Genomic DNA, 17,875 nt, shown 5'->3' with positions numbered 1-17,875 from the left:
AAGTAGAGATTTGGATATGGAGGATTGGTGTTTTGAATATAGATTTTATGATAACAAAAAACAAAATGGTCAAACAAATAAAGACATTAACAATGAGAAGATGGTAAATCTAGAGTTAGACTGGTTTAACAGTAAGCTCCAAACCTTGGACTTTAATAAACCTCCCTTTGCTTCCTAAAGTCAATATTTCCGGCTGATCTCTCTGCTTTTGGACTTAATTTATTACTCCATCCGAGCAGCCAAACCCAGACAGCCACATAAACCAATCCCTGAATTTCTCCGTGTTTTCCAGTCTGCCTCCGTCTCGCCCCACTCACACTCTCAGTCAGAGCGCGGCGCTGACAGCCACTGATCAACCCACTTTCTCGGGGTTAGTGTCTCCATGCAAGACTGCTGAAGAAGAACCTCAGACTTTCTTTATATTCCTGCAAATCAGCCCACCCGGATAAAACCGTCCACGGCTGCAAAAAAATCACTAATAAAAGTGAAAACCAAAAATCTTTGAAGTTCTTTTTTCTCCCCTGAATCTCCACTGTATCTGCACAACAATGTCTGGAGAGGACGCACCTGCCCAGCAGCAAAACGCCGTGGACCAGAAGCAGGAGACCAAGCCCGCAGAGGAGCCTAAAGCCGAGCCTCCAAAGACGGAGTCCGCGGAGGCTGGGGCCACCCCGGCGGCGGCCCCCGAGAAGGCCCCCGAAGAGGAGACCTTCACCTACCGCGCTCTGGTTCTCACCGGCTACGGAGGGTATGATAAAGTCAAGCTGCAGGTGAAGAAGGGGAAACCTGCACTCAAAGCTGGAGAGGTGCAGGTCCGGGTCAAGGTCTGCGGGCTCAACTTCGCCGACCTGATGGCCAGACAGGGTCTGTACGACCGGCTGCCATCCCCGCCGGTCACCCCGGGGATGGAGTGCTCCGGGGTGGTGGAGGCTGTCGGGGAAGAAGTAACTGACAGAAAAGTAAGCAAACATTACGCCAGCCTTTGTTTTACATTACATTAAACATTTTTTTCTTTGTTTATTTCCATGTTGTTTAATATCAGCTGGATTTTGGGTGCTTTGTGGGCATGGGCGTGTCAGGCAGCAGCGCACCCTCATTGTGTCAGCGCTACATTGTTATAAACTTCAAGCTCCAAGGCTTCAATAATAAAGATCAGAAAGATTTTATTTTTTAACAAAGGCAATAGAAATCTCCAAATTATGCATTTTGATTAGATGTTAATGTGCAGCTTTTCAGTTTGTCCCCTTCTATGAATTAATAAGGTGCATAAAAGTTGACTTTATGGGGTTATTTAAAGGATAATTTAAAATTGATATCTGTAGAATAGATCTAAAGTAATAAGATAGCATAAGTCGAAAGGCCAAATTAAACAGGCGTCGTCCTCGTTTATCTTTTCTTTAATTTTTCTTTTTTTAACGGGTAAGTTAAGCCAACTTCTACTATAGGTTAGAAATAAGTTGCAAAGATGCAATCTGTTATTTCTGTCTATTCAAGCTGTTTGTTTCAAAAGCGTAAAGCTAAATAAGCCAATTCAGATCCATGGGATGCCTTCCATCCTCACTGCGCCCACGCTGCTGTGCGCTTTGGTGTGCGCCACGGATTGGAGCGCTGCACTCAGCTGGCAGCAGCTAGACAGGAAATTAGGCATTCTTGCTTTCAAAATTAAAGCTATACATACTGCCTAGATATTTTAATTGTTTTATTTTATTTTTGTCCCTCTGTATGTGTGATGACACCTAAAATATTGGCAACGCTGCACAATAAAAGTGATTTATAAAAAAAAACTTGCAACTAAGAAAGGATATTTCAGAAAATGCTGACTGTCATGAATTCAAATGCGCCGATTTTGTTGTAAAAAAAAGTGATTTATTTTGGAGATAAATCGGAAATAATATTAATGGTTGATGTAAATTGACGTCGGTGGAGGAGATTGGAGTAAGCGACGCCTTTTGTTAACGGGAGAGACGGTGGCGCACAAACGCTCGGAGTGGAAAAGGGCGAGGCGCCTCACAGACAGACACCATGAGGTGTGAAGTCGTTGATTCCCCCTCATAGTTACAAGCCAACATGCTGTTATACAGTTGAAACCTTATTAGACATAATAAAAAAAAAAAGAAAGAGAAACATAACTAAAAATCAAATCTCACAGCAAGACTCAGGAAAGTATTCAAACCCGCACATTGTTAATGAGAGGGCTTTAAGTGATGAGTCACAGGCCCATGGTAGCTCATGGCTCTCTTCTGGCTGCATGGCATCACCAAGGCAACATCTGTGAGAGGCAGTTTAACCTAACGCAGCATGATGATTCACATTGTTTGAGCTCCATTCTGGATAATCCAGTGATTAGCACATGTATGATGTAAGCAGAAGCTGACTGATTTCACCTGACTGGGTGTGGCTCGGATGGATGGATGGACGGATGGATGGATAAATGGATGGATGGATGGATGGATGGATGGATGGATGGATGGATGGATGGATGGATGGATGGATGGAAGGCCTGTGCTACGAGAGTTCAGCGGGTTCATTTATTTATTGCTGTATTCCTCATTGTCACTGATGTTCATTGAATTAAAGGTCACAGACGACTCGCATACATGCATATGCAGCTTGTCAGCACACTCCCACCTCCACTAACAGCCTTTTTTTTTTTTTTCGCTAATTGAATTAAGAGCCAAATCCTCTGATGACTGGAGTTCTCTGAGATTTTTTTTTTGTAACTCAGAGAGAATTTTATGACCACAAGTTGCAAGCTTTATTTGGGGAGGTTCACTTTCTGCTGCTCTATCCCACAAACACAAAGACATTGGGTGTGTCTGAGTAGTTTCTAAGAAAACTCCAAACAGATTATGCTTTTTGAACAGATTAAGCAACATATGCAGCAAATCAACTTGATCTTATTTTGTCTTTTTAGTATTTCATGATCTCTAATTTGTTTAGCTCACTGGCAGATGAAATAAGCTTTTACGATGGTATTCATACACCTATAAATCATGATAAGAGAGAAAAAAATAGATTTTTTTTGGGGAAAGAATATTTAAATAAATGTAGATTTATGTTTGATAGCTTACATGTTTCCTAGCAGGATTTAATCTGTTAGTAAATTCTCTGGTTGAATCCACTTTTTATTTTACTTTTTTTTTTTGCAGACTTCATACCTTACTGTATTCCTTTTCTTTTCTTTTTTTGCTAAATAAGCATTCAGATGCTTGGTAATGTTAAGTGAGTCTATAGTGAGCTCACCCGACATGACCTAAGCAGGATTGTAGGGGGAAAGAGTAACAGAGAGTAAGCAAGGAGGGAGCGGAAACATCACAAATCACTCTGAGGCTCCCATGATGCCAAATACCAGCAGTTTTTTAGTTTTTTCCTCAAGCCTTGTTTAAAAAACATGGAGGCTCTCTCTGTTGGTGAGTTTTGGAGGGATCTGACCCATATGTTCCCAATTACCTCCCTCTGGCCTACATTGTCAGTCTGGTATTTCCTCCATCAACCCCCCCATCCCTATCTATCTATCCTCAAGTCATCTAGACAAACCCCTTCTACCCACTGGACTATGACTAAATATCTCTAATGACAAGCAAAGGGACAGCTGTTGGTCGACTGAAAGGACACAATCAAATTTTTCTAGACATTTCAGAAAAGTCAACTTGTTTAAATGAGTATGTGATAAACATGTAAATTGCCTTGACATGCACACATCAGCAGTAGAATCATCATGCCTCAATAATATTTTCATTTGCAGCTTTTTACTGACATGCTGGGTTAACGCCAAAAGATAAACTCTCTTTTTTGATATAACAATTGATAAATTAACTTGAAATCAATCTCAGTGTGGTTCAAGCATATGTTGACAAAATCAGAAAAAAAGTTATTCACCCTGCAGTGATGATATTAGCATTAAATAATGCAGTGATAACACAACTTGCAATGAATCCTATTTTTGATTGGTAATTTGGATGTTGAACTTAACTCTCTGTCGTTCATAGCATCTTGGCCACTTTTAAATTTGTAGAAACAGTGCTTGCATAAATGTTAAACTGTGTGAGCACCTCCTTATGCCCCCACTCATAAATTACAAACAGAATATAAGATCCCAGACCTAGCCAAAAAAACAGTCTCTCTCAAAGCCCATTGGCAGGGATGTCTCTGTCCAATAATAATATTGGATATCGGTTCAATATTTGCCAAAAAACTAATATTATCGCAGATTTTCATGCTGATAGAAACACTCTGTTTCTGTCAAAAGTTTTTGTAACTCATAGGTTAATTTTAAATGGGTCCTTTGTTTTCATAATTTTGGTGGTTGACTTGGTTCCCCGTTTTTAGTAATATTACTTGGTCAAGCCTTTCCTAACTTCTACAGCATAAAATAAGTTATAAAAGTTGGCTTGATTCGTTCTAATATTGTATCGGGTCAATATCGGTATCAGCCAGCTCTCAAAGCTGCAATATCGGTATCGTATCGGAGAGGAAAAAAATTGTATTGGAGCATTGCTACCCATTAGCTAGTGTCCCTTCTCCTTTACAAGCACAGGGGTCCTAACCCTCTATGACCGGCATCAAAGTTATAGGCTACATCTAAAAGATATAAGTTATATCAAATTTATATGGCTCTTGTGCTCCCCCTGTTCTAATGCTACCCTGGATATCTGCCAATCTACTTCAGTGATAATTCAACGTATAAGCCATGTATTTATCCAGTTTGGATCGCGGTAAATAGAATGGAACAGAATAGAAAATCCTTCTTTAGTAGCACAATGGGGAAATTCTGGTGTTTGCAGCAGCAGCAAAGAGATTATAGAAAAAATGGTCACACAATATGGACCTTAGAAAGATAGTTAAAAGATAAACAATAAAATAGTGGTCTATAATGTTGTTTTTTTTTAACAATATAACAACTGTTCACCTGGAAAATAAATAACCAATATACAGCTATGGACATTTTTACAGTAATGGATATTTGAAAATAGCAACATCAGAGATATGCAAAATGACAGCAGCATGTTATTTAACTGACTAAGGTAGAAACTGTGGAAAATCAGCATTAATGTAGCAATTTATTGAGGTTGTTGGGAACAGCAGTGGTTATAAAGTCTTCCAGCTGCTGGGAGGAAGGATCTGTGATAACGCTCCCTTGTGCATTTAGGATGAAGCACAAGGAGCTCTCCAGTACTTCAACAGCTTCAAGTATGGGGTGGGATGATCCAACAGAGATGTTCATTTACTTAGAATGCTTTAGTTTCCCAACTCCTACACTGAGTCCAGAGGGCATCCAATCAGATCAATTGTGAATATAATGGACACAGATAATAATTACATAAAGTATTATAGTTTTCTGATTTTTTTTTTTTAGCTCATTCAGGGATTTTCTTATTTAAGAAGGATAGGAACCCTGAGCCAGTCCTATCCAATCCACCAAACCAGTTTTTTGTAGTATTTGTGTTAAAAATCCATAACTGAAAAGGGAATAAAGTGAGTTTAATCTGCAACTTGACATAGGAAAAAAAAATCTAAATGTTCAGAAAGAACAAATATTCAATTTTTGCAAAACACAGTAATTAGTGGAAAATGACACTCACCTGCCCTCATAATTGTTTGCATTTTCATTGTGCACAAGGTATGGAGGTAATGTTAAATTGTATTAAGACACTTTAGTGCTCAAGATACAGCGACACCACAGGCTTTAGTCAAAGGCGCTGACTAAGCTTCATCTGTTAACCTTTTTTGTCTCAGCCTGACTCAGAAACGTTGCTTCAAAAATCTGATCATCCTTGTGTTTTTTTTTTTGTTTTTTTTGCTGAGTTTGTCAAAACTCTGAACTGCAAAGCCAGCTGACTAGGAGGTCTGCATACCCTGAAACTGAATCACCAGCTGATTAAGTCTTTTCAGTTTTAGTTAACTAAAAGTTTCTTTGTTTGATGACCCCCCCTCACCCCAGACCCCGACAGTGACTGCACAGAAAGAAGGCTGAGAGGAAATGGAAGATGTGCATGACTGCCTGTTTCTGTGTCACACTGTGAAGATGTTGAAACAGAAGTGTCACAAGGCCTTTTTGCCTGGCTTTGAATGTTCCTACTAAACCGGCTGTATGACTGACAGTAACTCCCATGCTTTGCAGGGGAATGAAAGAATAGTGGCAGATCCTTTTGACTATGTGAGTCGTGTTTTTTTTTTTCCTGTAAAAGCCTTAACTCCCCCTCATTTTGATTTTTGTGCCACACTGAACCCCAATTATCCAGTAAGCTTGATGAGTTCAAAGACTTCAATAAAATCAGAAGATGGAGATGTAGAACAAAGAAATTAACCGACTGCAACAACATGAAAATATGTAGTTTGAAGTAAACCAAATGACTTGCCCTCAGAGAGTGAGATAAAGCCTCGGAGAGAAAGAGACAGAAATCTCTCTAATTGGAGTGGATTGACAGTGAGACGCATGGTTCCCTCCAGACCATTAGAGAGGTCCGAGTGGAGAGAGGGTTTGTTCCCAGGAGGAGAGAGCTTGTCTTCGGCTCACCCATGAGGAAGAATCTGGCAGGGAGGCTGATGAGTGGAGAGAAGCCAGTAGAGAAGATGGGCCCTATTGTCCTGTTACACTGATGAGGAAGAAGGGAAGGGGGGTGGCACTCCTCAAAACGGGGAGAAGAAAAAGACAACAGAATGAGGACCAGAGGATGAAAGAGGGAGCGCCACACAAGACAGACAGGATGAGACCGGGGGGAGGAACTGGAGAAGGGGAAGGAAGACATTCTAAAGTTGTAAGAGGAAAAGGACTCAGGAAGTGAAAGAGAAAGAAGGGAAGAGAAAAAGTGAGGAGAATGGAAACAGGGTGGGAGGGAAGGCTATGTTGGGAGAACTGGATAAGGGGGGGTGGAAGAAAACAGGAAGAGGGTTATAATGCTGCTGTCGTCTCTGTTTCCTGTGTCCCTCGAGTGAGTTCTCCTGATTGGTTGGTTTAGGGGCTGGGGGGAAGTTTATATCATGGCTCATTCTTTTGGAAAGAGACAGTTGTGTATCTGAGGATCCTGCTTTGATAAGGAAAGGTGGGGAACAGAGGAGATTGGAATTCACAGCCTGCAACATGTTGTTCTTAATGTTTAAGGAAGTCAACATTAGGCCTGGGCTGGTATGAAACTCTGAAAATATAATAACCTATGGCAAAAATATCACACATTCATTGAACAGTGATTACAGCTGTATTTCTTAAGTGTCAGAATTTTAAAAAGCAAAAAGAAAAATGAAACGACTGCTGAATTGTGGGCAGATCTTTAGCATTTTCTGAATTGTCAATTAACTTTAATTGTCGACTGAGACTACTAGGAGTGTTATAGTATTCAGTAATTCTTCATTAAAGCTGTTAAAGTTTTTTCTTGAAGGCTTTTCTCTATGCCGACTAAACTCAAGCGCCTGAGAGTTTTTTCACTACCAAACATGCAGCTTTATTACTGGTCAGCTCAGATTAAAATGATGTCAGATTGGTTTTCAGTGTAGGAAGTATTCCTAATTTCTGGGCCTTTAATCTTCATCCTGCCTTCCTGGATCATAGAAGATTGAACTTTCAAGTAGAGTTTCTGAGGGATATCTTAATAGTCTTAAATATGTTGCTGGATTGGAATGATGTGAAGAAACATCTCCCCCTGGCTATAAACCACAATTTGCCAACCCATATTAGAAGTATTGGTTTATTGAACCGTTCCTCTACTGGTCTAATTTCACCAACTTGTTCATTCCTGGCTCTCTCAAATTTTTGACCAAATTAGGGCCAATAGCAGCAATTCTTATAAAGAGTTTTATGAATACATTTATCTTTGCCATTTCATTAAGTCTTTTTTTAAGGCCTAAGGAGTTATGGCTGGAACAGACAGACCTGGAAAACCCTGATTTCAACATCATTTACCAAAGGTTTACTTTCCAGGTCCTGAATCCTCGCGCTTTGACTCTAGAAACCTTTGTCGAAGTAGGATCTGGATGTAAATTTCAGCTCTTTGGATTGGCACAGACCTTCTACTTCTATAAATACATAAAATTCCCAACTTTTAAAAAAGATCTTTATCCTCCCATCCGTCTCAAGAGAATGTTCATCAACTGTTCCAGTCTTTGTTGTAATGCCCTCTTTTACCCTGTAAATGTTTTCCAACTTGAATGAGGATTTGAAATACTTGTTTAAAGTTCTTATTGATTACTTGCTGAGAAGTGTAATCTGTCACCTCCCCATATGTCCATACATTTGACATTACCCATTTTTATCATGGAAATGCTGCCGCATGATCTTAACCACAAATTAGATACGTTTGTTAAGCTCTTTAGACCAGTTCAGTCTTTTCCATCATGTTTTTAAAATCTTTTTTTTCTTTCTGCTCACTTTTGGACTGATTGTGAGATAACATGAATTGAAAGAAATAGTTTGTACCGTTTTCTTCTTACAAAGGTTTCCTCTCTTTTATATATGTGGGGGTGTATGCTGAAGGCAACATTGCGTTTGTTAGGTGTTTTTTTTCTCCCCCTGTTTTAGTTTTACTTATTTGAAAATAACAAAATACTACGGTATGTTAAAAGCATCCATTTAATCTGTTTATCATATTTCTTGTATACTGCCCTATCTCACCTTTATATTTCTGCTTTGAAATTAAATGAATCTAGATGACGTGGTTTTGTTTTTGCATGTCCACTGTTGCTTTAAACAAAACAATATTTCCCACCCTTACCTATCCTGCCACATATTTTGCATCTTCCACTCTTGTATGAAAGAAACAGTGAGGTCCACATCACAGGACAGCAACAGCTCCAACTTAAATGGTTGGTTTGCATTTGAAAACCTTTATTTGTCCACAGCCCTGAAATACCGTCCTTGAGTTATATCTGCACAAAATGAAATCTATGTGATCATGCAATATCAGTTTGTGCAAGAACTTAATCACATAAGACTAAATGAATGCAATATTTGGTTAGATATTATATGTCTAATCTTAATGAGCTACACCCCATTTATTCCACAATATGTATTGCCAGTTGGATTGACTGACCATCCTTGTTCCTAAGCCTTATGTGTACTTTATCCTTACTGGCTTGGTTTTGGTGTGGACATTAATTGTATAGAAAGACAAGGGTTCAGGAGTGAGTTAAACTTAATTGATATGATTTAAGAAGTAGAATCCCTAAGAAAATGTCCTGATATGGTGCAGCCATGATCTGTAACATTGTTTGCATGATTTGTTTGGAAGCTCCATTGCTATAATATAAGCAAAAGCAAATTTATTTTTAGAGATTCTAAGATATTGAAAATGTAGTTGAATACTTCACTCATAAAAAAAGGGAAATGAATAGCCTTAATGAACCTCACATTTACACTAGGTGGAGCAAACAGTTGCATTACTGAACAGCCAGCAGATACAGGAAGCTAGAAAAGTGACAGGTAAAACTCCCATGGACCACTGCTTTAACAGTTGTTTGTTTGTTTGTCCATTTTTCAGTTTTTGCAAAGCAGCAGCCATGGTTATGAATGTTAGCCATACCAAACAACAATACTGCCTTCAGTAATATTTGGTTAATAACATAAGAGTGTAGGAATGTGGAAAAAATAAGAAAAGTGGTTTAGTATGCTGAATCACCCTCTAAAGAAGTATGTTTTCCTATTACCAAGATCTGTGAAAAGTACTGTTTCCTGAATTAATCTCTATTTTTTATTTGTTTCAAAGAAAACATATTTTCATTTTTGAAAAAATTACAAATTCACAAATCTATACAGTTGCCTCTTTGATGAAAATACTTTAGTTGCTGCAGATTTAACGACTGAGCATCATTTTTTTCCCCTGATAATCACTGCACACGTCTTCTTCTGCTGTCTTGTTGTTTAGGTTGGTGATAAGGTGATGGTGTTGAACCGCTTTGGGCTGTGGCAGGAGGTAGCTGTGGTGCCGGCCAGCCACACCTTCCTCATCCCAGAGGGGATGAGTTTTGAGGAGGCAGCTGCCCTCCCAGTCAATTACATCACCGCCTACCTGATGCTGTTTGACTTTGGCAACCTGCGACCCAACCAGAGCGTCCTCATCCATTCTGCTGCAGGTACAGTAGAGCCTTGAACATGTTTTTAGCCAGTCCTTAACAGAGCAGTGTATGAATTGATTTAGGGCTGAAACGATGAATCGTGATTAATTGATTATTAAAATAATCATCTAGTAATTTAGTAATCGATTAATTGTTAACTGGATTAAAAAGACTGTAAAATATGCCTTTAGCTGACAAAAACAACCCTTTTAGAGCAGTGATTATATCAAAATTATAAAAAAATAAGTAAACATTTTGCATTTAAGATAAAAAAAACTGCTTTTTTCTAAAAAAAAAAAAAAAAACTATCCTGAACTCCTTATATTTTTTATTAAGCCTGGTTTAATTAAAAAATAATCTAGAGATTAATCAATTTGCAATATATTAGTTAGTTGCAGACCTAGATTGATTAAAAATTAGATGTACAGAAAAATCTCCCTATGCGGACTTCATGCAATTAATCTGCATTCATTATATATTAAAATAAACTAGTACACAGAAAACAAATTAACTTTAAATTATATATGCAGGGATGAAAAAAAAGGTTTAATTATACTAACTAAATTCAAATATAAAACTTGTACTACCATATGATCCCTTTAGGTTCCTTCAATTACTCCTGCTGGTCCATGTTGTCTGCCATTTTGCAACAACTTGTTGCTGTATCACAGTTAGCAGCAACAGCTCACCTAATAACATTAAGTCTTGCACTGGAAAGCAGAGGTTTTAAGACAAAAATGCCAAATTAATATGATTATATTAAGCTTAGAGCTTTAATGGTGTGGCAGTATGTTGTATTCTGCACTAAATAGGTTCTACTCTTTCATGATGAGAGATGTAGTTATGGGTTTTTAGCTTTTGCAATACTGCAAGCACACCTGTCACCTTTGCTTTCTGGTCAAAGTTCAGAATAGATGAGTTGATGGAGGAAAGATTTTGACCTAGGGAAAAAAAGCACCTGTTTTGGGGTGTAATGAACCTAAGAACATTTAGTTTGTACAGTTAGGCCAGCTGGAAAGAGAAGATTATTCGTTAAAGGATATTGTGTCCTATCTGTAAATCATCACTTTGCTTCCAATTCTTTCTCTTCTCATGCAGGAGGATCTAGGAATGGAGTATTTACATGTGGGACAGTGTGTGGGGGTGTAAATGGCTCAGAGAATATAATGAAATCTGGTCTTATTCTCTATGGGGGGAAAAAAATGATAAAGTGCATTGGGAGCCTGCCAGTGCAGGTGTGCATGTCCCTTCACATTGACAGGAGTGAAGTTGTTAGCGTAACATTTTGCAATTCACAGCAATAGCTAACAGCATTCTAGTTGTGGGATCCCAAATGTTTGCCTTTATTATATCATTCTGTTAATGTCATTCACCCCTGTGAGAACACATGCTGCCTTTTTCTGTGTAGATTATGTTCCCTATAGGTGGAACGCTGTGGAAATGTGCTTTAAAACGCTTTCCCCTGCCGGTTTAGTCAGATGATCATCCCTGGTTTCTCAGGGAAGACTGCCAGAATTTGCTCACCAGCTGTCAAGACATTATTATAATAAAAACACATGTCCAAATTGTTTCCTTGTTGATTATCCTAGGTCATTTCAGCTGTTTTATGAAACATACTCCTCTCTTCACCATCTGAACATCAGTTTCCAGCCTCTTAGGGTTCACATGGAGATGGATGCTGGGTGGCTGTGTAAGGAGAGGATTCTCCGCTCTACAGCCTGTCAAAATTGTTCCTGATGTTCAACTGATTAGACAGATCAAAGGTATCTGCTGTGACAGGGCCAGAGAGTGAGGGAGGGTGGGGGGAATAGGCCTGTGCTGTGCTTTCATGTAATAATATGAAAGAAATGGCAGGGAGGCTTAGCTTTATTTATAATCCAGGTCTTTCAAAACGAAAGACGTCCCTTTTCTAACCTTATTTCATTAAAACAAATTATGAATCACATAGATGATCTGTGTAATTTAAATATGTGGCAGCCAGGGAAACCGGGAGGCAACATTACGACGAACTGAAGAAAGCACAAGAGCAGTCGTTCAGTGATGGTCTCTAATACTACAAATTACTATGACTAACCTGAGATATTTTAAAATGTTTTTACTCATCTGAATAAGCTTCATAAATTCAACTATAATCAAACCACAAGCTTTAGGGAGAAAACAGTCTGCTTGCTCAATTTTCTTTTCCACCCACCACTCTTACAAGGAATATAAACCTCTATGATCGCATGTAGAGCTAGTAACAATTATTTCCTACTCAATTATCCTGTTAACTAATTGTTCAATTAATTAATAGAAAATGTGATTAATATGGGATTTTTTAAAGAATTTAACTAAACTTTTTCATCATAAATGCCAAATGTATATATATGTATATATATATAATATTTGTACAGTTTTAGCTGAGGTGCTGCTCTTAGTGTTGGGTTGTTCTTTTGACTGATGGCTTGTTTTAGGGTCTCTATACTCAAGCTGAGTATTTATTCAATAAATTATGTCTGTTATTGTTTGAGCCCTATTCTACTTCCACTGCTTGTTTATGTTTTCTAAGCCATTCTTATAACATCTTAGGATTGTGTTGCCATCAGATCTCAGCAGCAATCAATCTTTAAAATGGCCCTGGAGAGGATAGTGAGGGGGGTTGAGAGCTTGTTTAGTATTTCCATCCTTTCTTCAGGTAGTAAGCAGTGAAAATATAAAATAATTTAATTTGATTAGATACAATAATACATGCATCGGTATAAGTACTTGTTAAATGTGGATTAGTAATGAAATTCATAGATTGAGAGAAGATTTGTTCTTTAGGCCAAACGGGGCCCTCCTCACACTCTCATTTAAAGCTTCTAGCATAGGAACTTTTTTGTAACAATGGTGCACTTATTCCCCCCGTTTATACTTCAAAGTTACATAAGAATATTTACTTGACATTTATCTGACTTAAGCGTCACATGCTGATGATGTGGAACACCACCACTATTTCCCCAGTTCCAAGCATTCCTCTTTTGAACTGAAAGCATTCCAAGAAAACCTTTTTTTTTTTTCCTTTATGCATTTATACCATATTTTGTAATTTTGGGAAATGATAATCAAAGATAATTGGGGAAATAAAAAGCTCAACCGTGGCCACAAATTCAGCACACGCCCTGTCTATAAGAGTGTAGTGTTACCTGTTGTATGGGGATTAATGGTTCATCACATGATGAAGTTGTTTCAAGACCTATTAAGCTGTATACCCAACTAAAGAGTTGCAGATTTATGAGTCTGTCATCCCTGAGCACATCTTGCGCTCTGGCAGAGTAAAGATAAAATGGTGAGCTCATGGATGAGATCAGCTTGTGAACGATTTGGACAGATGAGGAGTAACAGTAGTACCGAAGGCAGGCAGGCAGGGATTCGTTTCACTAACAGTCACACGGTGTGCAGGTCCTCATCATGCTTCATACAGTGTGATTTTGTTTTTCATTGAAAGCCTTAATCAACAGCTTCTTATCATTGAAACCACAGACTCCCAGCTCCCTGCTTTCTAGTAAGCACTGAGGGAGGATTCATCCTGTCTGTGCTTCATGGCTGACCATATCGTTCTAGAAGCATATTATTCTGCTAATTTGATCACTTTGGGGAAACTGATCAAGCTTCTTTCAATACCCCATGCTAATGTATTATAAATTGAGTATAAAAATTCCTTTTGCTGTCATTTTTTGTCGTTCTTCTTAAAATTGCTTTAATTCTAAATCGCTAGAAAAGACTAATTGCTAGTTTTGATGGCAGTTAGTTGGGAGGTTTGGAACTTAGTTTCCATTTTACATAATGAAAGGTCAGTTTGGATCATCGGTCTCCCAGAAAAAAAAAAACTAATTGTTTGTTAACTTAGAGAGTATTTGTAAATTACTGCTTTTATTTTCCTTTTTGTGTGTCTGCTTCTGTATTCTTAAACCCCAGTTGGCTCCAACAGAAGGCTGGTCAAACTGAGCCTATTTCTACTGCAGCTTTCTTCCTGTTAAAAGACTGTTCTTCCTTTCCACTGTTGCTGCATGCATGCATTATCAGTGTGAGGGATTGCTTTAAAACTGAAGACACAATGCGAGCAAATGTCTACTGTCACTAAATGCCTATCCAGGAGGAGTGAATCCTTCAAAGTCAGTAACTTAAAGCAATCTGCCTTGTTTCCTTAGGTAGACAACTTTTTACCAATCTTCTTGTATGATTTCATTGACTTGTAACTTGTAAAATGCCTTGAGATGACATTATGAATTAGCACTATATAAATAAAACTGGCTTGAACCTGATATCTGGTATTTGTTTTATCTAAGTTTGTCAAAACACTGATAATAGCTCCCTTTTAAATGGTGAATGCTGACAGTGCTTTTAAGTACTACCAAACAAAGCTGAAATATCTCTTTTAGAACTTGTAACTAAGGTCGAAACAATAATTCGATCAATCGTGATCACTTATTAAAATAATCGTCAACTAATTAACCGATTGAGTAAAGAGACCCTTAAATATGCCTTCAGCTGACCCACTAAGCAACCCACTTAGAGCTGTTATTATACTAAAATTGAAAAACATATATACATAGATACAGTATTTTGCATTTAAGATTAATGTTTTTTTTGTTTTACCTGGTTTAAATTGTGTAAAACAACTTCTATAAGGAAATTTAGGAAATTTATCTTCTTATTAACCCAAGGCATAATGGACACATTGATTGATTAACAGAATTATTGTTAGTTGCAGCCCTACTTGTACCACAGTTTGAGAGCCGTTAAATATGTGGATGACTTTTCTACTCATGCGTCTGATTTGCACAAGGGCATTAACGAGTCGTGATTTGTTAAAATCGACTATTTGACAGTGAAAGTCAAAGTCAGGTAGATGCTATGAAGTTCTATGAAGTAATCAGATTGAATTGGGGCTGAGGGGCAGGCTGCTGTCGAAATTTACATACAATCTGTCTTTCTGCAGCGTTGGTCTTGGTTATATCAGGTAGGTCTTATCCAGCTTTTTTGCTAACTCCAGTGTGTGCTCTACTAAGCCCATAGAAAAAGCTTATAGGAGACCAAATTTGAATGTTGCAAGCAAACCAACATGAAGGCCCACACCCACCAGGGGAATAACTTTTGAGTAGTCCAGATGTGAGTGGAATCAGCTTAAATTAAGTCAACTTGACAAGTTGACTTTTTGGTGCATTCCCTGATTTGCACCCTACATATGATCTGTTGAACTGTGCAGTAGAAAGCTTAGCGCAGGAATGATGGTTAAACCTCCGTGTGACGAAGCTTCCCCATTGTTCTACATTTGCAGGTAATGTCACATCAACACAAATTGCATCCCTTCCTAAAAAGTATAGAGTGACCTTTCCCAGTAAGGATCTGATGACCATTTGGAATGTCTGACTGGTGTTCTGTATGTATGTGGTGAATGATCCTCAGCTGCCTCGCTCGTGGCTCCGCTCCTGTCGTTCCTCTCCAAACAATAGCTTCTTGTATTTCCTCCCATCGTGCCTCTCCTCTCAACCGCACCACACATCTGCATCCTCCACAACCCGCCTCCCCGCCCCTCAGCCCTCCATAACCCCCCTCCTTTTGACCCTCGATCATATCCGTGCCGTGGCCCTTGTCATCTGGGAACGTGTGCACGTTTCCCCTTTTGTTTTCCCCGGGGGGCTTGGGCGGAGGGGGAAGTTGGACGACATTTGGATGTATCTTGTGGGCCTTCCACCGTACATGGCCAACTCTTTTTTTTCCTTTTTTTTTTGTTCACTGACCTCTCCCTGAACTGGTCATGATGTTTATTAGGCCCGGCCCGCCATCCAAGCCACCACACCCACACTAAACATTCCTGCATGCATATGGGGACCCGCTGCTTGCAAAGATGACGTCCGGTTCTGCTTAATTTATGAGCTCTGTCATACTGCAGATGGGGAATGCATAATTTGATTAGGTGTGTACATCCCATCAAGTTTTGACTTCCATCATCACCTAAGTTATTGAAGGTGCTTTGGTTTGCAGAATAATATTAGCAGTAAAATCCACCCTTATGTCCATATGTTTGACATTTGTGAGTTGGAATTTATTTATTCCACTAATCAGCTGCTTCTGGTTGCAATCACTAGTTTTCGGAAAGAATTGCTGGGTTACGCTGAAGATTAGCAGAGACACTTCCAGCTACTGCTTCTGGTCACAGCTGAAGGATTTAAGTCCTTGTTAATGGTAATCTCCATAGCTTAAATGGCTGGTTGTTGAATTTTTTATTTATTTTTTTTGAATTACTTTAGGGCTTATAAATCTTTAAAGTTAATCTTATTTCTAAGAAGACTTTTATAGTGATTTTTTTTGGCTTATTTGTTTCCAAAACCTTTAAATCTAATATCCAACTGTTCTTATTATGTAATTACATGTTTAACCACGCTGTTGTAATTTTTGTTTCTTTAAAAAGTCCATTAGCTGTCAGTCCCTTTAACTTCCTTTCCTAGACACAAAAGTAAAATAAGATCCAAAATGATCATATTGTAAAATCCACTTTTATTGTTACATCTAGTAAAGATTTGGAAAAAAAAAAAAAAGCCATCTTCAGATATAACAGTTATCAACATCCATGGAATAACTGTAGCAAATAAAAATATTCACCAATTTGAGTATTTAAAGGTGGCTGAATACCAAAAGGTTTTAACTAGAACCATGAGCTTTGAAGATGAGGCTGAAATTTAACATTTTTGAAACCTAAGAATAATGTGTGGTAAAGTAAATATGTATGATTCTGTGGGCCTGTTTCTTCTCCAATGGTTCACAGTAACTCATTGGAGTGCCGACCACACAAACTTCATGCAATACTTTGATGTTGAATACATAAACATGGTGGATTTTGCAGAAAACTTAAAACGGACTATGAATGGGTCTTTCATTAAGATGATAACCCAAACATATGGCCAAATCCAATCAGAAATGGTTGCATAATAACCTGTCTTCTATGGTCATCGCAGTTTTTCCTCCAAGTACAAAAATCTGTCCATTATCTGACGGATCTACAGAGATTTTTCATAGAAGAATTGTCAAAAATTACTCGATTTAGTCCAACCATACATATTTTATTGAATAAGGCTAGAATATAATAATTGGACATAAATAAAGATTGGATATTTCTCATATTTGCTTGTATGTGGTTATGCTAAACTAAGATGAAGCTATTTTCAGGGTCTATTACACATGTTTACAGATTTGTGCCTGCTTTAAATGCATCTCTCATACCACTATACACATCAAAGTAAACTAAAGTGGGTGTGACAGGTGGCTGGACATCTTGGTTCTGCTGAATGAGACTTGAAGCTTGGCATGGATATTTATGGCTGCTGTCAAACCTGCAGGCAGGGCCTCCGGCATATATTTCTGCTGTGTTTAGCTGACTGCAGATGTGTTGGAAAAATGACGAGTCAAAAATGTTTTTTTAGAGTTGAATAATTCAAAGATCTGCTTTGTTTCCTATAGGGTATTATATCAAACCACCTATTTGTTGTCTTTCTCCCTGGAGTCTTTGTAATGTTATTATCCTCATTTATTATTTAGTCTCTAGTTGGTTTGAGCATCAGCTCATTTGTACTTACAACTCTAGGGATGCATTTTTTTTTCTTGCACTGTTATAAAAGTGCACAAGAATGATTTCCTTTCTTCGCAGGCTGTCTGCTTAGGAAGGCTTACTCTAGTTTAGAGAATGCTAATCCAGTGTGACCACTGAGCAGGAGTCTGCGTGGTTGAACCGTTTCTGCGTTCCCTGGGCCTGCCATCGCTGGCGGCAGATCAGCTGCGCCGATAGTGGAAGGAAACCAGGGCAACCTCCATC

At 38.4% G+C, this 17,875-nt stretch overlaps 1 protein-coding gene across 1 annotated transcript in view; it reads left to right on the top strand.

Annotated features, from left to right (window-relative positions):
• Positions 1–335: 335 nt before the first annotated feature.
• LOC107084797 (synaptic vesicle membrane protein VAT-1 homolog) overlaps positions 336–17,875 on the top strand; it is a 40,301-nt gene continuing 22,761 nt past the window's right edge. Inside the window, exons 1-2 of the mRNA XM_015374805.1 lie at positions 336–959; positions 9,855–10,062. Of these exons, the coding sequence (XP_015230291.1) occupies positions 549–959; positions 9,855–10,062 (619 nt within the window). The 5' untranslated portion in view covers positions 336–548. The remainder of the gene's footprint in view (positions 960–9,854; positions 10,063–17,875) is intronic.

The sequence above is a fragment of the Cyprinodon variegatus genome, unplaced genomic scaffold (genome assembly GCF_000732505.1).
Source record: "Cyprinodon variegatus isolate N-32 unplaced genomic scaffold, C_variegatus-1.0 Scaffold109, whole genome shotgun sequence".
NCBI lineage: Eukaryota > Metazoa > Chordata > Actinopteri > Cyprinodontiformes > Cyprinodontidae > Cyprinodon > Cyprinodon variegatus.
The sequence above is the reverse complement of the archived record's forward strand: the minus strand, read 5'-3'. Positions and strand labels throughout refer to the sequence as shown.